Source organism: Chelmon rostratus, chromosome 6, assembly GCF_017976325.1.
Source record: "Chelmon rostratus isolate fCheRos1 chromosome 6, fCheRos1.pri, whole genome shotgun sequence".
Classification (NCBI taxonomy): Eukaryota; Metazoa; Chordata; class Actinopteri; order Chaetodontiformes; family Chaetodontidae; genus Chelmon; species Chelmon rostratus.
This window is the reverse complement of record NC_055663.1, coordinates 847,222-873,022: the sequence shown is the minus strand read 5'-3', so window position 1 is coordinate 873,022 and position 25,801 is coordinate 847,222. Positions and strand designations below refer to the sequence as shown.

Genomic DNA, 25,801 nt, shown 5'->3' with positions numbered 1-25,801 from the left:
CTGGGGAGTGCATCGAGGTCTGTAAGTGTGGGCATTAGGACTGGGCCATTGACATGCATCATTCATGAACATGGAAATCAGCTTTAAACTGTGAAGTTTCAGATATGCTGTCCGTAGTCTGTAAATGATCCCAACCAGTCTGAATACAGAGTCAGGGAAGGGGGGCTTTCAGTGGTCAGCGTGTTGAAGCTGCAGAAACTAACTCTAACATTTATAGCTGGAGTGCAGTTAGAAGTCAGCAGCTGAGCGGTCAGTGACACTCTTCCTGTGACTCAGAGCTTTCTCTGTTGCTCTTGTAGTGCCAGATGGTTAGTCAATTGCAATCATATGTTTGGAAGGCTCTGGATTGACTTTTGACCTCTACAATTTAATTTGGCACTGAGTTTAAAATTGCTATTTAAGAGCTGATTTTCCAACGGTGTGGCAAACAGCACCACTTTTCTGTGTTATCCTACGGTCCATTTGTCATCTCTTGATTGCCAGATCCACTGATGGCGGTACTACGTACTGTGGTTTCTTGGTCCATCACTGTATTGTGTGCCTAAGTGTCTGGTTGTGTGGCAGGTATACTGATACACTGGTGGAATAGTAGTCAGTTTTGGCTGAGATGACTGATGAATGACTTGAATGTCTAGCAGAAGTCGTCTGATTCATTGTGCTGGCTGCCTGGTGGCGCAGATGAATGAGTGCCAGGTGCACTGAATATTATCTGGAAGAATATCTGGTTCAGTGATGATGCTCTTATGCAGGATGTACAGCAACTACATAGCTCTGCAACTGATCGAACATCTGATGTGTCTTTATATGATAATAGCAATGACAGCAACGTCTGCCTCCTGCCAGGCTATCGTACTATCATCTGCTGGCATCCAGCCCTGGCCCGGCCCTCTTTGATGAAAGCTTTGCCCTGCCACGAACAAACAAACACAGACCGATTGAAGTTTGTTCTGGTGCTCGAAATAAACCTCACTCGCTCCCTTCAGATTTGTCGCTCTGGTTAACCTTGTCAAGCTAGGCTTCAGGGGATCTCAATCACGTAGATGCGCCGATACATTTTCATTTATATTTTCACATAAAAACAGGGTGAGGAGTGCAATGATGGGTTTTGAAATAGGAATTTAAATGAATTCAGATTTAAGCAGGTGTAACCTTGAAACAGGCAACTTCAAAGACCCAGCCTGTAGGCCTAAACATTTCCAGCTTGCGTGGAGACAGCAGGATGTTTACTGTTGCTGTCAGTGTTATGTATGCATGTTATTTACTTTTAAAAACCTTGAACAGTATATATTTTCGCTGCAGGGCTTACTAGCTCGCCGATGGAATGCAAGAATGAATTAATTACATTCAAGTGAATATTGTTTGTGTTTAATTCCCTGCTTACAACAGTCACTGCGAAAAGCTGTCAGGCTCACTGACTTAAACCATGCACCAGGAAAGATGCCTCACTTAAATCAAGGCATATGCAAGATACACGTTGTAAGAAATGAGAGAAGTTTCCTGTCAGTGTCTGCCTCAGACCTCTTTATGAAGCGCTGCTGGTAATTGTGAGGTTCTGATTTTGTGGGTTTTGTCTTGTCTTGTTTGAGTTTGTGACTGCAAGTGATAGAGGAGAAGATGCTGTCTCTTATGTATGCTGCATTCTGATGAACGTGGGTGATTATAAACAAAAGTGCCGTATTGCGTCAGGGGAAATACACAATGCAATTATGGCAGAGAAAAGATGCTCAGAAAACCTTGTTAAAATCTAATAAGCCCAAGGTTCTTTCTTGTTTGCCTTGTTTTGTCAAGGCTGAATATTACGATCGCAACTATACAAATTAAATTAAACTGGGAGAAAACCCAAAACCAGAGAGATACTGTGCATGGATATATAGTTAAGTAGATTTTCCATCCTCTGTCTATCAGGTGGGTGAATTGCACTGCAGAAAGTGTTGTTTTCGCAAATGCATACTATAGAAATGACCCACAGCAATTTAGTATGACTTTGCTCTGGCAGAAAATCCACAGCATCTGGAGCAGTGCTGATTTCTGCAGCCCTGCTACTGTGATCCAGCTTCAAATCCATCTGTGCTTCACATGCATCATAACATCTGGCCAATGTGTTGCTGGGTGCCGGTGCATGGCTGGATGTCTGGATGCTGCATTGCTCGTGTTTGAAATCACGTTTTCTTATGGATGTGTGTTTGTGTGTGTGTGTGTGTGTGTGCGTGTGTGTGTGCGTGTGTGTGTGTGTGTGTGTGTGTGTGTGCGTGTGTGCAAGCAGGGAGACTTTTTTTTTTTTAACGAAAGTAGCCAACAGGGATGGCAATGAAGTTCAGTCAGTCCACCAATGTGGTTTAGATGAAATGAGACCATTTCTCAAACAAAGGGGGTAACATAAAGATGATCAATACCAACGAAACTATACATGAGACAAAACAGGACAAATTGTCTGTCAGAATAAATCCCACCCCCCCATGATACATACAGTCCAATCAGCCACTTCCCTCAGGTTCACTTGTAGTGGTTTTGATGATCATCTGACTTGTAATCTAGTTAGTTGTCCCAAACTAATGCAAAACTAATGACATTCAAATAATCTTCAGATGTACTTTAATACAAATTAGAAAATGTTAGCATACAACCACACTAAAATAGTAAGCATTATACTTGCTAAATCAGCATGTTAGCATTGTGATGTTAGAGATTAGCCCAAAGGGCAGCTGCCAAAGTACTGTTTCCCAGAGCTGCTAGTGCAGCTGTGGAGTCTCGTTTAAATGTTAAACAATGATGAGAGAATGATGATGACAAGCAAGTGTGACACTAACCGTTGGACTGAATGTCAGTTCATGTGATGCTGACTGAGCCTCAGTTCGGCCCAATAAGACCTCAGATGTCTGGTGGCTTTAAATGGGACTCCAATAAAACCGCATGAGACTAGTATTAGCTTCATTATATTGTGTAAATTGAGTGTGTGTGTGTGTGTGTGTTGCTTGGTGGCAGTGTCCTGGCATTCCTGTCCTGGTAAGGTGGATGTGCTGTAACTCAGGGTGATAACAGGAAGAGGATCATCCTGAGCCTCGTATGAGAGAGCTCTGAGCTGGCTCTCGTTATTTCACATAATTACGTGCTTTCTTTCTGTCTTTGTCCCATGCTCAGTCCCTCATTTCTCTTCTGTTTCTTTTTTTTAACTAAATTACATGAGCAGAAAGAGACAAAGAAGAACCTGTGTTTACCCACAGAGAAACAGACTGAAACAGTAAAGAATGAACCACCTTTGGTTTTTTGACAATGACAACAAGGAGTCTCACAGATCAGTGGAACAAACTGAACCATCAGATCACCACCAAACCAGCCGCTGTACAGCACTTAGCACAATGCCAAACAAACACTTTTCATGTCCACAGTGAAAGATGGTGATTTTGATTCAGATGAGACTGCAGCGGCACCAGATAGCTTCAGCTGTGCACAGTTTGTAGAATGACTTCAACTCAGCTCCTAAGCTGATAGTGACTGATCTGTTCTGTAAGTGCCAGCTTATCATAATCAGCTTTTGCACATTTCTAAGCTGGTGATTCAACACAATCTCTGAACCTCAAGTAAATAATTTCAAGAATGTCAGTGACACACAGTGTAGCTTCTCCACTGTTTTGACAGTTTTTATTGTAGACTGAAATAATAATAAAAAACCCACTAACAATAGAAATATTTTTCTGAGGGCAGATGTTGACAGTGACATTATATTACCCTGTAATTTGTAAGAACACTCAGGGGGCACATCGTGTGTTATAATCAGCTACTTGTTTTCTGCTGGTGGAAATGCATTGTACACCATGACAGAGAACAACGATAAAAACAATAAATGTCAAACAGGAAGTAGATCAACAACTTTTTCTGCTCTCACCAAAAGTTAAATGTGGAAAAATACTTAAATACTTCTCTTTGAAGAATTTAAAATGCATACACCTCCTTTTGAACCCCATCAAAGACACATTTAAAAAGCTGTTATGCACAGACGGCTCTATGGGTTAGACTATCATGAGTGTCCATCTGGTTTCTGATGGAGAGACGACTTGCTCGACTGGAAATGTTTACTATTTTGTCAAATCTTTGTGTGAGTGGTGCTTCATGTGTGCACAGCAGGTGTGGGATCTCATCTCCTGGAGATTACAATGACAAACTCATTTATTTTGGTTGTGCCGTTTTGTCGGCTCATGTACTTGCCATCTGAATTCTGTTTATATTTATGTTTTTTTAACTGAAAGAGATGTAGCAGTATACACATACACAGTACACAGTAGTATATATACAGTTTGTAGGGAGGTGGTATGTTCCACATGTACTCTTCAGCGATCAAAGCACTTCGGGTTAAGGCGAGAGAAAGACAGTGCTTTCTGTTTCATATTCTTGTGTCTCTTGGCCAACATCACTGTTGACGTTTTCTGTGTTTAACAAGATCATAAACCAAACGCAGAAAAGTTTTTATCACGCTTTAATCACTATTAGCAGTGAAATATGTTGTCTGTGAATATTTAAAACATTCAGCGACATGTAGTTGAGTGTCAGCATTTTGAAACTTTGAAGTTAAAGTTCATTAACAACATTTTCTCATTAGGTCGATAGAAAACATAATTCAGGAAACATCAATGAAACGGCTACGTTCATAAAGCCAGGTTGTTGCTTCTCATTCATCCAGTCTTGCATGCACTCACATGCTGATGGCAGCGAGCTACCAAGCAGGGTGCCATCCTGAATTATGTTTCTGAGGAGATGCATGTAAATATTTTGAGGAATCTACACAAAGGTATTATGGGTAACTGTAGTGACTTGCAGAGGAGCTGAGGTGTACACCTACCACATCTCGACAACACGTAGAGCAGGCCTGTGTGTCAAGCAAGCCGATTGGTTGACCGAGCATCCTACTGGGCGGTCACACACACACGAACATGTTCCATTCAGCCTGGTGACGCATCATTCCAGCTTTACTGGTATGTAAACATAACCTGGTTGTGTTAAGCAGAGCAGTGTGAAGCAAAAAGCAGTTATGCACATATTTACCTGAGAGTAACATTAGGGACACCAACACTTAAACTATTTTGGGATTTTTATCCTCAAATCATCATCATTGAAAATATTGGCTTGGGCTGTGTGTACTGATGTAAACGATCAAAGTGTTCGTCCTTGTATTATAAAAAGATGGACAGATGCAATGAATATATCATAGCATAGACAGAATAAACCAAAAAAAAAAACAAAACAGAAAAATGTCAGTTTAAGAGGGATTGCACGTTCCAGTGATGTGTTTTGAATAGTTGCTTCAGTTTTGCCTTTGTTTGCAGCTGGATCACAGATGATGCCTGACAAACGCAGATAAAACATGTGGAAACACCCACATATTCCACACAGAAGTGAAATTTGCACATAATTGAAAACATGCATTTTAGCCAGTCACCGGGGCAACATGACTATTAGAGATGAGCTGCGAAGATAGAAACATTTATCCAAGGAGATGGCATGCCCATGCTCCTGACGGATGGGTCAGAATGGAACAAGCAGAGTTTGAGGTGGGGGGGTCTTGGTGATCTTAATCAAACCCAAGATGCGAGATGCTGCCGTCAGGACCGCATTGGTTGGCAAAATCTGTCAAACCGTCATCTTTGAAAAACCTTTTTTACCACTGAATCCCAATAATGGGTCTAACACAATGCTCTGTGATAGGAAACTCTGAAGTGAAATGCAATTCAGGGTGTAAATACATTTTCAATAGCAGCTCCCTCTCTATTGCCTGGTGATTATTTGAGAATTTGTTCTCCTGAGCCTTTTTCATGAGGCTGAGCATACTCGTTCTGGTTAGACAGAGCAGCTATCAGCTCAAACACACTCGTGCTGCCACCTTTGAGATTACTCCTCTAATTCCCATCTCTCCCAGCGTGGAGACTTGACATTTAGTTACGAGACAGAAAATTGTCTTGAAAACACCTCAAAGGAAAACTTTAGTACCTGACAGAGGAGTAAAAAATCCAATTTATGTGGCTGACAAAGAGAGTGGAGCCAATGTAAATATGCTTGGATGCTGTTGGATGTCAAAATATGTTTCTGCATCATTGTGAGGCAGAAAATCAAGACAGTTTTGTGTGTAGTTGTTGTGTGTGTTTATTAAAACATTTTATCATGATTGATCTCTTCGAGGGTAACTGACATGACGATTGAAGAAATTGTGTATTTATTCTTTTGAATGTACAGAGAAAGTTATACACTGTAACTTGATGGAGGGATTTCATGTTAAACTCCTGACTAAGACATCACCGGTGGATAGTTAGCTGTAATTTGTAAAACACAAAATGGGTAAGAAGGTTGACAATTGTTTCTTTGTTTTAGAAATTAAGTTATTCAATTAGGTGCCTGAACTGGATTCAGTCAGTTTGACAGTTATACAACCCCTGGAGAATGTGGCGTTTCTCATTAAAAGCCTGAATGAGGACTTTGAAGTGCTGTTTTTGGTGCCAAGAATGCTGATGGAATAGTAAGCATGGCCTGAGGTGACCGAGTTCCTAGAACATGTGCCTCTCGCAGGCTCTACGGGAGGTTTTGGCCTGAAAGGAACTTGAATGTCAAACTTGACGAAAAAGTTGAACCCTCCCCCCGCCGCCCACCCACCCTCCATCTCCTCTTGAGTCATCAGCGAGGGATTTTGCCGACCCTAATCCATGTTGTGCACAGTTATTTCAACCCTGAGCCAGCACTCTGAAGAAAGAGAGGGGCTGCGTGGTGGTGCTGGTGGAGAGCGGGCTAAGTTGCGTTCTGTCATTGTTGCCTGACTTCAAAGCTGCCAGCTCACCAGGCTCTCCTCTGAAATCCCCCAAAACCTGACAACATTAGAATACCATCAAACACTCTCTGGCTGCCTTTGAAATGCCACTGACACTGTTTGGTGCTGCAATTTGCAGGCTCTAAAGAGCGCGTCCATGTTATTGAAATAAATCTGAGGCTTGTAATGGGAATGGAAATGAACACATCTTTCATGCTTTGGCTTAGAAGAGGGAGTTGAATATTGAGATGGAGCCTTGTTTCCCTGGAGAGTAGGTTGTTGACTTTGTAGCTCTCCCTCAGTGTCCATTGAAGCCTTCTTTCACTGTCATTTTCTTTTTTAATTTTTTTCCCTCCTTCTTTTCACCCCTCTTCTATTCTTCACTCTGTTATTCTCTTCTTCACCTCATCCAGATGGCAGAAAACGATTCTGTCCAGAGGGAAGATTTTAAAGTGTCTGCAGCGAGAGAGATAAAAGAAGCCTGACTAAACAGTCGCAAAGGTTAAGCGTACTAAATGAGTGTTTTGATAGACTTCAGTCTATTGATTTTGTAGTCAGGCAGTGCTAACCATGGACTTTTCCCACTTCACTTGGTGCTGCCATGATGGAAGATAGAGGTGTGTGAATTGATGAGTTTGAGTCAGACGCGCATCCATTGTTTCTACAAGGTAAAACGAAGGGGAGGATAGAAGAGTAGATAGACACGAGAATGAAAGCAAGAAGCAGACTGTGTGTGGGCGGCCATCTGCCTATTTATTTGCCTGTTTATTTTATGAGAGGCATGAACAAAAACAATTACAGCAGAACAATATGTGTTACGACAGTTACAACAGTTGTAAGTTATTTCAGTGGGTAGCCATAGTGATAGTGAATTGAGTTGAATGAACAGCCTTTTCCTCACTGTGTGGTAATCCTAATGCATTAGGACTATCAGTTATTAAGGCTTAAAGGACCAGTGTGTCTGAGTTACTGGCATTCAGCGTTGAGGTTGCAGATTGCAACTAGAATACCCTTCACCTCAGTCCTCCCTTTCCAAGCTTGTCGGGGAAACTACAGCCACTGTTTGGGTGGTATGTTCTAGGCCACGTATAAAGATAGCGGTGCAACATGGCAGACTCCATGCTACTCACAGCTGGTCTTAGAGTCAGTTTTGAAAATAACTGTTCAGATTAGCAGGTCGCTGCTTTACAGCTCAACGATTTCAGGTTGTAGGTTGCCAGATACGTCAGCCAGTTCCACATTAATGAGCAAATATGTTCAGTTCCTTTTGTCGACTTTGCATGTCCTGAGACCTCTCACCAAATGCCTGAAGGAGTTTTTAAATTCAGCAGCATCTTCAGATCTCATAGCAGCTTTTGTTGTTGCAGAGTTGTAGCTAATTTCACTTCAAATGATTTCACATTTGAAAGCAAAGAACTGAGAAGCTGCTGGATCTTAAGATTCAGCTCTGAGGGGTTCTTGGTAATGTCCACCAAGGCCAAATCACACAGACACTTGCTATCTATCTCACCACTGAGTTTCCATGTCAGGTTTTCCTTCATCTCTATGAATTATTTAAGACAAACAGACACTTTGGAACAATTTTACTGATCATGTGCTAGCAGCTCTGCAGCCGCAACAAGGCTGTCCTTCACAAATTCTCCTTCTGAAGTTTCAGCTTATTAGCTATTTGCTCACTCACCACAAAACCTGCCTGAATGACACTGTCTCTGTCAGAATGTGGTCTTGTGAAAGCTATTTGTTGGGCACCCAAACTCTGCTGAAGAGCTTTAAATTTATCCAAGTGCATTTGTCCTTACAGCTCATCAGGTTTAGCATGTTTATTGCTGTAATGATGCTCAAGATTAGTCTTTTTCATCACTATAGTCTGTCACCACTGGCTTGTCTTTTACCTCAATAAAAAAATTAAAAAAATAATGGTTTGTACATTTCTCTTGAAACTTGTGACACTCTACATCTACTTTTGTAGACAGGTGCCGTCATACACCGATGAGATATCAACTTGTCTGTGTGTGTTACGTTCAGGGACCATGTTACTAAAATTTTAGGTCATTTTCTATATTGCTGAAAAAAGCTAATTGCCTTATGCCCCCCCCCCCCCCCATCCCAGCCCTAAATCATACACACTGTTCCTTTAAATGCAGTTTTACTTTTACTTCAACAATTCAAGATTTTAGTCCTGGTTGATTTAGCAACACCTGTGGTTACCAGTGGTAACAGCAAGGCCTGTTGAATACAGCATTTCCCAGAATTCTGTGGACAATAAATAGCACTTGAGCAGCAACTTTGTAAGAAATACAACCAAAGGGCAACGGGTGCGCCAAACAATCTCACATTGTTTGAATAATAATGATTAAAGTCTTTTAATAATTGATGTTTTCCATCATACCATGAGCAACCTAGGATAGATTTCATGCTGCACACGGCACAAGAAGTCTTCCACACAACAGCAGAGCACATTAAAAGTGACTACCTTGCCGGGAAGTTGGAAGGATGTAGACTGTCACCTGCACCTGACTGTGGCTTCTCTTTGATTTCCCATTACTCACTGGTCTCCTGTCAAAAAAGTGATAAAAATGCCCATGTCTTGTTTTCTTGATGCGTTTTTGATGAGCTGCCAGCATTAATCTCATCGAAAAATACATTGTGTTTCCTGTGACTTCTTCACAATAAAAATCACTGTGTGTTATACTTTACCAGCTCAGTGCTTTTAATGTGAAGCATCTGCAATACATGTTAGGTTTGCCTTAATGATGACTTAATGCAGCTCTGATATAATTTAACTAAACCCCAACAGTGAGACTAATACCAGTGAGATTAAATTAAAGACTAACGCTGGATTACGTGCTTGGCTCTTTTTTCTTAACCACTAGTGTGTAAATATGTAGGTAGTTTGAATCCTGTGTCGGAATGGGGACACTGCCACTTACAATAAAAGCAACTGTATTGCGAGATATTGAGTACAGAATGTACATTGAGTGCCAAATATAAATACTATCAAACACTGGGTTTGACTTAATGATCTTAGTAGTGCCCCAAAACCTTATTCTGAAAATGACTTGATGATTGATGATTCATTTTAAAGGGAAGCCGTACATCAGACTGAATCAGATGCTAACTGGTTTTTATTATGCAAATTGTGCAAATGTATTTGGATGACAATGATTAAAATATATTGTATTTGTAAGGTCTTGAGGATTCAACAACTCAGCGTCAACATTACAGTATATTGGTTTCAACCTTTAACCAGCTGGTTCAGCAGAGAAAGTGCACAGTCTTGGCACTGGAGATAGGAGCTTTGCTTTATCTTCAGAGAGGCACCACTGATCCAAAAGGAACTCTCAGAAATTTGATAAATGTGAGCTCAAATCTTCCCCAGAAAGATGGCCTCCCTGTCCCCAATGTGAACAGAATGCAGAGATGAGAGACTTCTAGATCTTTATGAACGATTTCCTTCGGCTGCTCATGAGCTACCACAGAGTTTTCTGTGTCGTGTTAAGTTGAAAGAATCGCATGCGTAATTGATGAGTCATGCAGGATATTGTCTTGACAGCCCTGTCGTTGTCGCAGAGGGGTGCAGGAATATAATTTCATTAAGATGTTCCTTGTTTTTATGATGAATAACTAGTAGTTTTTGAAGACTAGAACAGACAGCATGTCAGTCCAGAAACATGTTGGCTGTAGTCTTATATAAGCCTCCACATGTCTGCAGCAGATACTTGTCTGAGGCTTGAAATTTCCCAGAACGTTCAGACCCACACTGAAAACTGGACAGCACCACGTGATTCCAGTTGCACCTGCTTTATAAATCAACATGTGCTCACATCCGTGCATGCGGACTTCCTCTGAGACCCCTCCTTCCACATTCCAACAGTAAGAAAGCATCATGGTAGGCCAAGGTAAAGAGGAGGTGAAGGATGTGAGAGGGTGGTGGGGTGGTGGTGGTGGTGGTGGTGGGGGGTGGGGGGGCGGGGGGCATGGGGATCGTGCTGCGACACTGAAGGGAGTGTGTGAGAGAGCTAAAGAGAGGATGAACATGATGAAAGAGGATAAAGCCTGGTAGAGTCCTTGCCAGTATCTCCTTCCGTCAGACGAGACAAGCTTACATGTGCACGTGTCACGTGCATGTAACTCTAAAGTGACACTTTTCTTCTCCTGTACCTTAAATCCTTTCTCCTCATCCTGTCCTGCAATTGGGTGCCCCTGCAGTCTCTGTAGTAAATGCAACAGCCCTGCACAAACAACTCAGACACATTAATAAGTCCACAATGCGTAGCATGTTGTGAAATGGGTCATAAATATTGCAGCAGACTTGTGTGAATGAGATCACTGAGTTTTATTGTACCCTAGCTGACAGAGCCTCTCAGAACACCCTCCTCTTTCTTCAGGATATCTGTTTATCTTCAGGGCATGTGTTTCTATCTGAGAATGACTTGTTTTTGTGCATCTTTTGGCAGCCTCTCCACTTCTTTTCTTTGCAGTGCAGTGTATACCTGTTTCATATGGCAGATTGTTCTTGACATTTCCGTTGTTTGTAATTTGTTCGGAGTGAAGGCAAAACATCTACCCATTCTGTGTGTTTCTTCCAGTCGAGTTTGATGACTGTGTGGGCAACGAGGACGTGAAGTTTGAGGTGTCGGACCCCAGCTTCCACGTGGACGGAAACCTGAATCTGGTTCCTTGGCGAGATGTCCCATACAGCAGTCCAGTCCTGTTCATCCACGGGCTCAGTGCACATGCAGACGACATGGCACAGGTGGAAATAACTGGACTACCGGTTCAGTCGCCGAACACTCTCAGGGTTAGTAGAAATTGCTGCTGGTGTGTGTGTGTGTGTGTGTGTGTGTGTGTGTGTGTGTGTGTGTGTATTTTTATAAATCAGTTTCTTCATTTACACTTCACCAGAATTGAAAAGGTTGCACTTCATTGAACACTGAAAAGGTTACTGTACTGTAGTTCAATCAGGAGAGACATGAGAAGAATAAAAAAGAGTGAGAAATTTAAGGTAAGATTAAAGTTATTGTGAACATAACGAATTGACCTCAGCAGGAAGTGGATCACCATGGAAAGCAGTTCTGTGAAACCTAAACACATGGAGTGGTGACTTAGACAATATGCACAAGGACATGATCTACCTGACTGAAGCTTCATAATAACCGGACATGATGTAGCAGTGATCAAATAACAATGGCCCTGGGTGAATAAGAGGATTTATGAGCTGTTACTTTGTTTGATAGTTTGGGGAATATGTGTATTTACTTTACTGCCAGGGTTTAGATGAAAAAGTCGATCCTCATGTTTGTACTGCAAATATGAAGCTACATCCAGGAGCAGGCTAGCTGAGCAACCTGGCTCCATCCAAAGCTAACAAAATGTACATACCAGCACTTCCAAAACTCATGAATTTACACTTCATATCTTGTTTGTTTGATCCATACATAAATAAAGTGTGAAAACGATACAGTGCGCTGTTGCAAGAGGTTACGTGCTAGACTCGGCCATGACAGTCTGGAGTCTTTTCTGGTTGCCTGGCAAACTCACGGCGACAGCCGACTGAAGTTGCTGCCCCCAGTCAAGAAATAGTCTGGCACATCCACTTAATCCCTTATAACAACATAGCTATGTATCATTATAACACAGCTTTTACCGGACAGATTAGACAAATGGTTAACCGGTGATCTTCAAAAGTGTGTGTGTGTGGTGATGGCATTAACTGGTGACTCCAGCAGTTCACTTGTTAAGGAACCAATTATTATCAGCATAGCAACAGCAGCCCAGACAAGCAGCAGAAATCAGCTGTGCTGCAGATAGTCGGTTGCTGTGAAAAGAAGTAAACATAATGTTATTTGGTGCATAGATGACAAGTGTTATGTTCAGTTAAGTGTTAAAGAGACTGTTATGTGTTCATGTTGGTGTTAAGGAAATAGTTTGTGTTAAATTAGCCATACTTGCCTGTTCCTATCAGTTATCTGGAGGTCAATTATGCTAATATTATCTTAGGTTTTCTTAAGTTTTAATAATTAAGCTGTGTGGAAGTTGCCACTCCACGTTACACACCCAGTGTGTGTGATGAGCCTTCATCAGCTTGTGTGAAACGATCCACTGGTAATTAATGAGACTAGTTGCTTTACCTGTTGTGCCAATTCAATTAGTATTTGGGTGTATTTTTTTTCTTTATCACATTAGTAAGGATTATCAGGATCAGGATTACTTTCACTACCTCCCTCACACCCCTACGTACGTTGCAGACAGATAGACAGGACAGTAAACCGTATCTGCACCATGCAAAAGGTAAATTATTTGGTTTTCCAAAATGTCAAACTGTTCCTTTAAACGAGCACACAAGGTGGAAAGTTTAGCACGGAAAACTTGCTTGGAGATGTAAACACAGTGACACTGGGTGTCAATGACAAAACATTCATACAATAGTGATTGTAATTTCTTATTAAAAACATTTAAAAACAAATTCATCATATGTTAAGAGGTATCTGTCATCAGTCATATTCATGCATATGCTGATGTATTCCAGTGACTAAATATGAGGCATGCTCATGCAACCTTAATTATCATCAATTAACATAATTGCACCACCTCAGAGATGCTCTATTAGGCAGTTGGGAAACACCCACATCCATAATCGCTGAGACCACATGGACCTTTTACAGAAAGTGAAAATTAATTTCAGTAATGCAGATATTCAGGTAGTACTTATGTCATTTAAAGAAAAGATCCCTCTCTTTTTTAAAAGCAGGGGCATTACAGCCTCAGTAAAAGATGACATGGAGGAGAAGCACAGGCAAGGTGATTGATGTTATATTCACCAAGAGGACCATAGAAGAAGTTAAAAGAAAGGGTTTTGATTGGCTGAAGAGGACCATGTGAAAGCCGCTGGAGAAGGCCACGTGACCGGCTGCTTCTGTACTCTGTCGAACCTATGAGCATATCGTTTCCATCACCAGAAATGTGCCAGTCGAGATTATTTATCCAGATTACTGACATTTAAGAATGTTTACTCCTTGATGCAGAAGACTTGTAAAGGTGCCCGCTGTGGGTTTCACGAATGCTTTACACACGCTCTAAGTCAGTCTGGTGCACTATTTCTTGAATATAGGGATAAATTGGACCCACTCAAACTTTTATGAGAACCCAAATGTGCATGTATTTCCCTCTTCTCATGTTTTTTATCATTATTCATGCATGAGGTCACATGGAGGGGAAGAGGAACATACAGGGAAACATAAACAGCTGTTATGTTTATGCACCAGGATTTGGTGTTTGAAGAATTATCTTGGACAGTTCCAGTCATCTGGGTATGTGGCCAGTAAGCCTGCACCCCAAAACCGAGCTTTGTTTTGCTGCAAAATGTGTCCTTTTGTTTGTGCAATCTACAGAAATTTGCTTCTGTAGCCAGCAAATTGACTGCCTTTCAAAACCCTCCACCTGAATAAACACCTTTGTCCCCAATTCACATCCTCTATATACTGCACCTCAGTTCCCTCTCTGTTTCGTCCAAATACACTAAGTTGATTAGGGAAAGTTTCCAGGGACTGCAGGTACAGTTGGTGTTCCCTTCATTCTCTCTGAGATCGTCTGTCTTCCTGCTGCAGTGCTCAGTGTCCTGCTGCTACCACTCCTCCCGCCCTTAGCTTATTGAATGTCTCCATCCCTTTCGGCGTGATGTGGCTCTCATTTGTTTGTGCCCCAGCATCATTTATTTGGTTAGCTAGTCCATGGGTGTTACCTTGGCAAGTCATTGAGGATATAAGTGAATGAGTCTTTTGGCAAGTTATGTGTGGGAAGTGAAGTTTTTGTGACTAATGTGACCATATGGTCTGTCTGTGAGAATGAATGTGTGTATGTGGAATGGTGTATTACTCATGTTGTCGGGGCATAAATCAGTTCATGCAGTCACATTATGGGGACTTGAGGCAACAAAATTCAAGTTCACATTTACATTTTAGGGTGAAGACTTGGGTAAAGTTTTAGACTACATGAATCTAACCTGATTTTGAGAGGCTGACCAATTAACAGCGTCGTGGACGATCTTGAACGACAACTGGCCGTCTTTCCTCATGTAGTTTGACGTGTTAAATGATTTTAATTTTTTTTGTCTTGATACACCTTGTGTGACATCTCCCACTACATGTTCCTGAGCGTCTACCAATCAGGTTCTCTCTCCAGAGCGCAGTCAAGTAACCATGGCAAAGAGGAGGAGGGATGCTGAGGTTGCTGTTCTCAGGTGCGAAAGCAAAAGAGGAAAACGTTGGGAGCAGCAGTTTTTCCTTCCTTTTCTTTTTTTGCCGGACACAAGACCCCCAGCATCACACTTCTGCCCGTTTGACTGACAGTTGCCTCACCCGCCTCCCCAATGACATTGTGCGTTATCGTGAAATAAGACGTGATAAACACAGCAAGTGTTTATGGCACAGTGATCGTTAGACCTGATAAGGTGACCATCATCAAAGACCAAAATATCGTGTAGTCTGATCGTGGCATTAGGGTTAGGGTTTGACAAGCAGTGGTTATGGTCTCCAGGAATTGAATGTAAGTCTATGTAATGTCCCCAAAATGTGTGTCCCAGATAATGTGTGTGTGTGTGTGTGTGTGTGTGTGTGTGTGTGGTGTGGGCATCTTTAGTGATGTCAGGAATCATTTATTGTCATCACACAAGTTTCCAAGTGCAACGAAATTCTGTTCAGTTACACCGTCCCAGAGGACACAATGGCACAAAAAACAGTATAAATAATTGACATGGGAAGACAGGGACAGGAGAACCACGATGCAACCAGCAGGGCGGCGCCTCTGAGAGTGCTGCTGTGAGGTTAACATTTGTGGATTTAAGTGAAATGTCTAGACACCAATCTAAAGGACTGCCATAAAATCTGGCACACACTGTCATGTTCTCCTCAGGATGAAGCACAGCAACTGTGATCCTCTGACTTTTCATCTAGTGGTTAGATGAGGTCAACATTTTAAGTTGTCGAGTGCTTTGGTTAATGACCGAATGCCTGAAAAACGAATGATAGCTAGCTAATGATAGCTCTGTGTGTATTCCTAAATAGCAAATGTGCAAAGGTCTTATTTCAGTCTTGTCACTTTTATTACTATTACTTTTGTATTGACTGAAGTGATTATTGAGATCTGGGAACATGTTGATTGTTGGTTATTGCCAAGGAAAGATTGACCCGGTTGTATTGAACTGGAATTGTCCTTAGAGAGGTGGTACAACATGTTAGTCTGGGACAACAAAAATCTACAGGATTTTTCACCATACCATTTTGTCTTTTACTTTTTGTCGTTCTTTTAATTCCTGCTGTAGGACGACATCATGCTGAATGAGGGCAGCTTGATTTCTCAGAGTTGAGTGGTCAGTCATTCCTGTGGACAAAAATGTTAATGTCTCTGTCGATCCTAAAGTAGATTGACTCCACTCTACTCCACTCCCAGGTGCATGAATTGGGCAAAGGGTAGAGGAAGAAACAAAGATGAAAAGATTGTTGGGCAGAGAAGAAGACATCTTAAAGCTAACAGAAGCACGTGAGAGAGGAAGACTCCTCTTGTGAGGCAGGGTGGTGAAATAATGAGTTATTTCACTATCAATTAATCTGCCGAAGCTCCTCCAGCTCTGAGACTCGTATCATCAGGAAATCTATTGTCCCTTTCTCTGTCCACATCCTGTCGTCCCCCCACGCTGCGCCTCTGCACTGTCTCAAGTGGCCCATCAAGGATAAGTTCAGTGTGGCAGCAGCTTCTAAAGAATCAGAAACTTGTACAGTTTTTTAAAGCTTGTTTTAATAAGCCAGGGGTCTGAGCTGTGGAATGTCTCTGCTTACAACACTCTCTGCACTGTGACGCTGAGCTTTAAGCCTCCAGTCTGAGATAGCCCTCATGATAGTCCAGCTGCCTTGATGCCTCCTGTTTTTCAATTATTCCAGCAGAGAATGGGGTTTCTTTTGAAATTGTGTTTCCGTAATAAATGTCTTTGTTATGCTCCTGTCAAAGTTAGATTTTGTTCTTGCCCAAACCTTCCTTTGTTTTCTCTAACACAGAAAGGAAACATTCCATGGTGAATTTATTGGCATAACTAATGGCATTGTAGCAGAAAGTATTGGCTGGTGATAAGTGCTGTGAGCGAAGGTGGAGAGAATCTGTTTTTAATTCCTCAGCACAAGCTTTGCTGTAGCAGAAGCCCAGAGGGAGAGAGGAGGCTGATGAATGATTCCTATTATAAGCAAAACTCTGAATTCAAAGAATAATCTATTTGCGGCCGATCAATATGTGAATTAATGGAAGAATGCATTTCAATTTAACAAATGCACGCTCCGAGATATGAGCTTTTTTGTGTGTATTATTCTGCGTTGTTTGGGTTGTGTTATGCAGAACAACAGCTATGCAGAGCATTTGCTTACCTTCAGGGGGCATTTACAGGCACCATTCAAATGTAACAGCTGATAAGATGAAAAAATAATCTGAGTCCAAAAGCCTATTTATTTTGCTTTTGTTATGTTTCATCCATTTTCACGTACTGAATGAAATGCAATATTGCATTCTGAGCAAAATCCTCATCCTGCAACAGCAAATAGATTTTCTCTAACCGAGCTCTCGGTGTTCAGCAAGGCTTCCTGGGGAAGGCTAGGATGTGACATGTTGCAGCCACAGCACTGCATCTCACACTATACAGCACAACACAAATAATCTTCCCCTCTGTGTCTCCATCCCACTCACACACTATCTCCTTAGCTGTCATTTGTTAATTCTGTTTACTGCCTTTGTCGATTGTCTTTTTTGACACTGCTTCAAACCCCCCATCTTTTGCTGAAATGGTTTAATATATCTGCTAACTTGCTTTTTTTTTTCCTTTTAGCTTTTATGAGTGGGAGTGAATGCTGCAGAGTAAAAACCAGCAGGCTTAATGTCATGTTAATTTCGAGCAGCACAACAATCGTCACCTTCAAAATTTAAAAAAAGCTATGGTAATTGTAAAAATGTGTCTCATATCAGGTGAAATACTGAAATGGGGGAATACAACATGAAGTATACCAAAAGGTATTTGGTAAAGGTAAGTCAAGGTGAGGGAAACATGCGAAACACTTTCAGTACATTGGTATGAACAGTATGAGCACCTGAACTGCATTTTGACAAGCCCCCTTCACAATAGTGTTTTCAAGCCCATCGATAAGTTCCCCCCATTCACATCTTATCGTGGGATGAAGTCCAGCTCCATAAAGATCAATGCAAACAGTGTTCATTTGCAATCTAGAACAGCATCTTGCTTTGGGTGTTCAGGTTCCCATTTGGCTCACAGGACTCTTAAGGGTCAAGGATATAAGAAGAATTGTTACATTTTTGGAATAAATCCTAAAGTTAGGTGGCAACTGAAGTAGAGAAGCTAAAAATAGATGATAAAGTGATGCTTAGGTCTCTTAGATTTAGTTAAAAGCCTCTCTTCTGGGTGCTGTACCCTCTGCAGATGAGAGAAAACTCTGATGGTGACAGAAGTCAAGGAAAACATGGATCATCACATGGATGACTTTTTCAGGTCAGCAGGGAATAACAAAGACATTACTTTAGAGGTGGGTTCAAGAAGAAGAAACAGGGAATGTTTCTCGGTAGAGAGTACACCGAGTATATTATTCCTGTGGGGTTAGAACTGAGTTACATTTCTGATTAAATAGCTGGGCTGGTAAAGAAAGCATGGAGACTTTTTTTGCCCAGTTCACACAAACTGACATATTAGACATGTACATTTATTCTTTAAGAACACTGAATTTAATAGTTGCTGAAGTGCATTTGAACATAATATATAATTTACATGATGACATTGCCCTCTAATACATGAACTACTGAATATGCAGGCATTTTAAAGGAAAACACATTTACTTAGGACAATGTTTGTGAAATGAGGTCACATTCAGGTCTAACTGGTCCAGTGTTGAATGGTTTCATTTCACACTGAGCTTGTTTTGAAACAGTTATGTCTGCATTGTTTCAGTTCACACTCCACGCCAGTCTGCAGGTGAGGTTGTGCGCACACATGAAATCACTTTGGCACAGTATTAATTCATTCTGCCAGTTGAATATTTGAAATAAGAATTACTCATCAGTGTTTTGCTACATTTTGCTTGAACGAAGTATGAAACATTGTGCTGTCAACACCCACAATTAGGGACATGTTTATTCATATGCATACTGCTGACACTAACATAAAGTAAGTGAGCGTAGCTGTGTATTAAGGGAACTGACTGATTGCCTGACCTGGCTGCATGTCCAAGTGTTATTCCATGTAGAAAAGCTGTACATCCCTGTCAGCGGTGGCCGATGCTGGCCTTGATATTATCCATTTCTCACCAGGTCTCCAACACATTGTCACAAATGAGTAATGACACGTCTCAATATAGCATTGAGAGTGAAAATGGCAGAATAGACAAGGACGTGACTTTACTGCCACAGTAACTCTGCACTCAGATGACAGATGACAAAGACTCCATCCTTCTCTCCCTCACACACACACACACATACTGTAGTGCAGCATTCATGCATGTTAACACCACAAACATTCTCTTTGTTACTTCTGACTGCATAGTCCAATTTTGGTTAAGGGACTTTTTTTTTCACGTCATGACACTTTCAACTCAGTGCATTGATGCCCTAATGATCATTTGAGAAACAGAGACAGAGGAAGAGAGAAGTAAATGTATTAAGGCTGGATAGGGTTGATGGTGCTGCAGTAATTTATGAACAGGACACATTAAAGATTCATGGCTTCCTTCTCTGACGGTGTCACCGAGCTGTAAGAACACTATTCATCACACATGCAGACTGCAAAGAGAGAACGTGTGAAGGAAAGCTGTTGCTTAGCGAGAGGAAAGAACGAGGGTGAGGTGCAAAGTGGCACGTAAAAAGATCAGGGGGGAGAAAGTAGGGCTGCGAGTTATCTTTTCCAGAATACCCTGTGACGAGCCATTCACAAGTAGCTGGACAAACACCTGTGTCCAGCTAAACACGCTTGTTAGTGCGTCACGCCACCCTGATCCGCCTGCAGAGCATTGATAGGTTTGAAAGCGCCATCACCCCCTTTCCATATCCACTGTATCTCAGCTCAGTGAAGATGTGGATTTGACAGCATGGTGTAGCTTAGCTCTAACCTCTGTCACCAGTCTCCACATCCAGACACTAAAATTACCTCATGGTGCCTGTTTGCCTCCCAGCTCTTCGTCCTCTCCTTTACAAATATCACACAGCTGAGACCTGTGCATGATGGGATTGACGCACTCATCCCTGGGCTTCAGACTTGGGCTGGATCTTTATAGGCAGCCCTTAAAAGTCCATCAACCCGCTTGTGAACCGGTCACATACATGTACACACACCAGTGACTGCGCTCTTTAGACACCAAATAGGTCACATAATCAGCGTTTTTTTGTGCAGTGTTCTGTTTAACTGCTTCAGGTCCAGTTTTAGATTTCTGTGTTTGACATTATTTGGAAGGTCATCCCCCAGCGGGTTTGATAAGAGTGGCCATTTTCAGAGAGTGCTCCGTGCGTCTTCGGTTTGTTCTGGTCGGGTTGTGTTTATGATTACTGTTGCTGTGTTCTCTCTGACCTTTGTGGTTCGGAGGGGTGGAGGAACAAAGCGGTTAGTGGTGTGACTGTTTGGTGTTGCCCTCTCCGTCTGAGTGTCGGCGCTGTGCGCTGTAAACAAATGGCTCAGTTTTGCCCCTCTTACCTGTTCTCTCTCCGTCATTCTGACAGGGGTGATAGTGGTGCCAGAGTCCCTGTCAGCCAAGAGCAGCAGCGAGAACAGTAAACACGCAAACAGCCCCCCCATATACACACACACACAGCCACAGTGCACACTGTCAATAAAGTGTTGTAAAGTCGGCTATATGAAGGACAAAAGAGGCTATTTGCATTGCAAATGACAACACAAAAACCTCCGGTTGGCATTTTCCCTTTCATATTGAAACTGCATTGTTATTTTAACCAGGGCTCAACGGCTGTGCTTGTTTCTGTGTTGTGTCGTTCACTGTCATTGTTCAGATCAGATTAGTGCACAATCACATTTACTTATTGTTTTTTTTTTTTTGCTGTCAGAAAAGAGTTTTTTTCCATGGTCAAGGCAGAAAAAAAACAGTTCTTCAGTAAAAACATCTGAAATGCTGAAGTGCTAGCATTACTGTTTCATGAAAAGATTTGACTGGCTGTACAAAAACTGTATGAACGTGGTAGATGCTGCTCTGTCACTCTTGTTGACACTGGGATTTGAAAGTCTGGGAAATCTTCCGGCACCTCCTCCTGGACCGTCCCACCACCCTCACCACTATCCACACCCCCCTTACATTTAGACAAGGAGACACACGGTGAGTCCTGGAATCACCACAAGGCAACCACTTGCTTTGAAATATCAGAGCTACAAGGACTGGATTAGTAGTTCCTACATTAAGTGGCTGCAGTCAGGTGGTCAGAGTCAGATACCTGGTGGAAAGTGAAATGTTGTGAACATTCCTAATTGAAAACACAAAAGGGCAATAACTTTAGCACCGGAAGCTACTGGCAAGAGAGGCATTTGGTAGGAGTGTGAGATTATCAAAATGGATGGAAGAGATAGTTTAAATGCAGTCATTGGTTGCTCTTTGTTTTGTTGCTTCTCCTCGATGTGATACATCATCATTGATGTGCATATTTTACAAACAGCATGACTTTGACTGACACTGCTCTTCATTTAAATGGGAGGAGGCTTACTTGTACTAAATTAGATTAGATCTGATCTAGTCTAATCTAATCTAATTTAGTACGAGTAAGCCTCCTCCCATTTAGTGAGATACTTGCACAAACTCCAAGTTCATCTTCCTTCTCCTCCTCCTCCTTCTTCTTCTCCTTCTTCTCCTTCTTCTTCTTCTTCTTCTATGGATGGGTGCCGTTTGAGTGAGTGACTTCTTGTCACTTGATGTTACAGCTAATGTTCTACTGCCACCTGCTTTCCCAGAGGGAAATGTAGCAAACACATCAAATCAGACAGGCAGTCCGAGTTCCCATCAATGTCACAGCCTCTTTTAGAAAGTTTAAAAATAATTCATTTTATTTACTCTTTTTTGGCTTCCACCTGTCGTTAGTGGTGCATGTGATGGAATTTTCAGCTCAGTGATTAGATTTTTCTTAATGAAATGTACCTTGGCAGATGAATTCTCCTCCCTCTAAGTTCTTATATACCTTCAACTTTTTACCTAAAAGAATCAGATATTTTCTAAAACTCTTAATATTTCGCATTGATGATTAAATCAGGAGAGTTTCATGCTGATCGAGCTGTGGAAGTGCTCTAACTGTGAGTCACTAACACTGTCCATGGGAAAAATGAATGGGGCTTTCACTTCAGGAACCAGGGGCAGCCCAAACACCACATATAGTGTTCTTGTTGTGTGTGAAGGATGGAAGCTCTACAAGCAAGCTTTGTGCTACCAGCCACTTTTCTGCTGAGACTGTAAACCCGAGAAACAGTATTCTTACTATTAACTGGTGTTTAATTGGACTACAAGCAATAGAAGAAAATCAACAGTTGTCACTGATGATGCATATTTTACACCCTAGCTTCTCCCATTTTCTTTCAATTACATTGAGCTTTTTTTGAAACTGTTAACAGGGAACATATTTTTTACTGTATTACTGTATGTATTAATGCTTCATCCTTGCAGTATGATCGTCTTTGCAAGAACGACTTCACCCGAGAAAATGCTTAAACTGTGGAAGCTAGCAGATGGAAGTCTGCTGCTTTTGTATGGAAATGTCATAGGCCTGTATTGTCCTTAGGTTGCGTAATCTGCAGGTGACAGATTAGCTCTGTATGCAGCTCATGGCTTTCCCTCTGACCCAACTTCTGATTATTTTGGGAGATAAAGATGCATCACTGAAGAGTGCTACGCTGCTTGGGAAGCTTTAATTATATCTCCGCCTCGGAGAGCTTGAAAGACATAAACAGGCAATCTGATGGCAAAGAAACTAAATGTACAGGGTGTAAGGCAAAATGTGAATCCTTTTTATTGTCATATCAAATACTGTGGACCTTTCAGTACGAAGAGCTCACCACTATATCACGCAGATTAGTATACAGTATATGTCAAATATATTTTATTTCTATTAATAATCATAATACACGTGTCTAAGGAAGCACAGAAGTATTTGTATGGATATGGCGGAGCAGGATTCCAGCTTTCTGTTCCGAGCGTCAATGACAGACATTATTTTCATCAACATCCTAGCAGGGGGGTCCTAACTATATCAGTGATCTCAAAGCAAGGAAGAGAGGGAAAATATCTCACTATATTATTATACAGTAACAACCACATCCTTGTTTACAATGGCAGGAGGGTGGAGGATGAAATAAGATTATGCTCTTGTGTTCTCAAGAGCAAAAATAACATTTCAGATTGGCTCCCCCTCCATGAACAATCCAATTGCTTCGCCAAAACCTTATCGTCTCTCATTTCTGCACTTTCTACGCTTTTACATGCCTCTTCGTCTCCGTTGCTCTTGCTTAAAAGCTTTGTTTTTTTCTGCTTCTCTGCCCTGTCTTTATTGAACATTTGAGTTAAATAAAGATTAAACAGCGTAAATTGAATTGAAGTGAAAGCAGCAGTTATTTTGTATTTGTCCAGAGAATATGTCCTGTCTTCTTCTCTCTGAATGTGGAAAGCATATGGTGCTGCCTGCCAGATGCAGGGGCTCAGTCTCTTTGCAGCCACTGTTTATTGTACATATCACTGCTATCAAAATTGGGAATCAGCCCAAAAGAAGCTTGTTTAAACATTTTTCAACATTTCAAAATGCATAGATGACTGCTGGCCATATGTGTATCCATGTGTCATCAGTGGGATGTTCAGGTTAATTGCTAACAAGTAATTTTGGGCATCTTGGGTTGGTTTAAGAATTACAGTATAGGGGCTATAGCTACACTGGATAATAATATGGTTTCTCTTCTTTGTGTTTTAGGAGATCCTGAGTCTTGGCCAGCCACTGCCATACCGATCTAAAAGGTCCCTGCTGGTCCCTCCTATGATTGTAACTGAGAACCAGAGAGCTCCCTTCCCCAGGATCATTGGCAGGGTAAGAAACACACATTAACTCAGGTCAGCTTGATAACAAGACAAGAAAAAATAAGAGGTGTTTTGCATTTGAAATGATCAATGTGGAGAAAAGCTTTCCTAAGTTACAGAACCAACAATTTAACATGTGCTTTATTTAATGCTTTTGAAAATACTCATTTTATGGTGTGTGATTTTTGTTTTTTTTCCACCATTTTCACAATTGTCTTATGAAGCCCAACAGAGGGGAATATGGAGTGCTCGCTAAAAGGCGACACATCTCCATAGATAATTTAATGAGAGATATGAAGATGATGACTGTGGCTCCACAGAGGAATATATGAAAAGAGAAGTGGTGGTGGTTCAAATTACAGACAAGCATCAAATGGGTCCCTGAAGTTATTTCCAAACCTAGTGCTATGGAACCAAATGCTTTAGAAAGTTCTTTGCCTTCACTCAGTAAGTTTCATTTCATTGATCTAGTGCTAAAGTCTATTTACATTGACTGTTTTACAGTTTCAAAAACATTTCTAATATAGGAAGCATTACTTTCCTATTATTTCCATCATATGTATTCTGCAAAGCTTCTGATCTTTTTACCGAAATGCATCTGACTGAGAGATCGGTGGAGTTTATATCTCTTAGTCACCATGCAGTCATTGTGATAAGAGACAAACTCACTAAGGGCCAAGACTAAACATGTTAAGTTAAATCTACATTTGCCTTTTAAATCATAGCAGACTAATCTACGGTGGCTGTGGCTCAGATGGTCAGTGATTCGATCCCTGGCCTCAGCAGGCACATGTTGAGGCATCCTTGGGCAAGATATTAAACCCCAAATCGCTCCCAATGTCACTGGTGTGTGGGTGTGTGTGAATGGTTAATGCTTGTAACAAGCAGGTGGTGTGTGTGAATGGCTGTGTAGCAACCAAAAACGTAATAACGGCCAATAATGTAATAACTACCAATAATGTAATAATTTTGGCCATTTTAAATGTAATAAAACCAATAATGTAATAACTTGCCAATAATGTAATAAAACCTTTGAGCCAATAACGTAATAACTTTTTGCCAATAATGTAATAAGTTATTACTTTATTGGCTGATTATTACGTTATTGGCCTAGTATTTAAAAACCCTTTGAAAATGTAATAACTGGTGCTGATAATGTAATAAAATTATATATGACTGTTATTTTTTTATTTTCACTGTCAAATATGTCTAGTTTATGCTCAGATTGATGCCACTGAATGACCACACAGTGACTTCAACACAATTGTGAAATTAAGTTCTGCAATGTGTGCCTGTTTCTAATCTACATTGAGATGCAAACTTCTACAATGCTAATTATGTGTTTGCAAATGGATGATGCTTAGTGTTATCTCCAGAACACTCATAGTCACTGAAGTTGCTAATTAAGTGGCAGCACAATTTTACCCATTCAAAATTCCAAATTTATTGAGTTTGCTCTAATGCAAGATATGTCCATGCTTGGGACATTCAGTCAAGTGTCGCGCTCATTCCAGGCACTGTCGGCAGCATTTTATCCCAACCTCTATATAAGAGAAACACTTGAGGAGAGCCTAGAGCTGGACAAAGAAAATGACTTCACCATCAGTATTATGAAGCTATACAAGGCTGCTGGACGCAGCAGTGGTCTCAGTGCACGGATAAGGGAGTTGTTTGGCAAACATAGCCAATGGATGAAAGCCTGGCTAATTCTAAGTTATCTGAGTTTTGGGCAGTACAAAGTTATGGATATCTACTGGAAAAAGTAATGCCAGTTTTATTAGTGGCACGAGGCAATGCAAGAGCCACTCGCCTCTATAGCTCAAAGATTGTTATCCCGCGCGTTTTTTCTTCCCTTGCAAACTATATATCAAAACGTGCAGCTCGATCGGGAATGGTGTGCTACGACTTTTATAGCTCTTTTGTCAATAAT

At 41.3% G+C, this 25,801-nt stretch overlaps 1 protein-coding gene across 1 annotated transcript in view; it reads left to right on the top strand.

The window, feature by feature from the left end:
• The window catches only part of cdh13 (cadherin 13, H-cadherin (heart)), a 330,027-nt gene that overhangs the window by 93,096 nt on the left and 211,130 nt on the right, over window positions 1–25,801 (top strand). Inside the window, exons 3-4 of the mRNA XM_041939059.1 lie at window positions 11,377–11,588; window positions 23,768–23,881. Of these exons, the coding sequence (XP_041794993.1) occupies window positions 11,377–11,588; window positions 23,768–23,881 (326 nt within the window). The remainder of the gene's footprint in view (window positions 1–11,376; window positions 11,589–23,767; window positions 23,882–25,801) is intronic.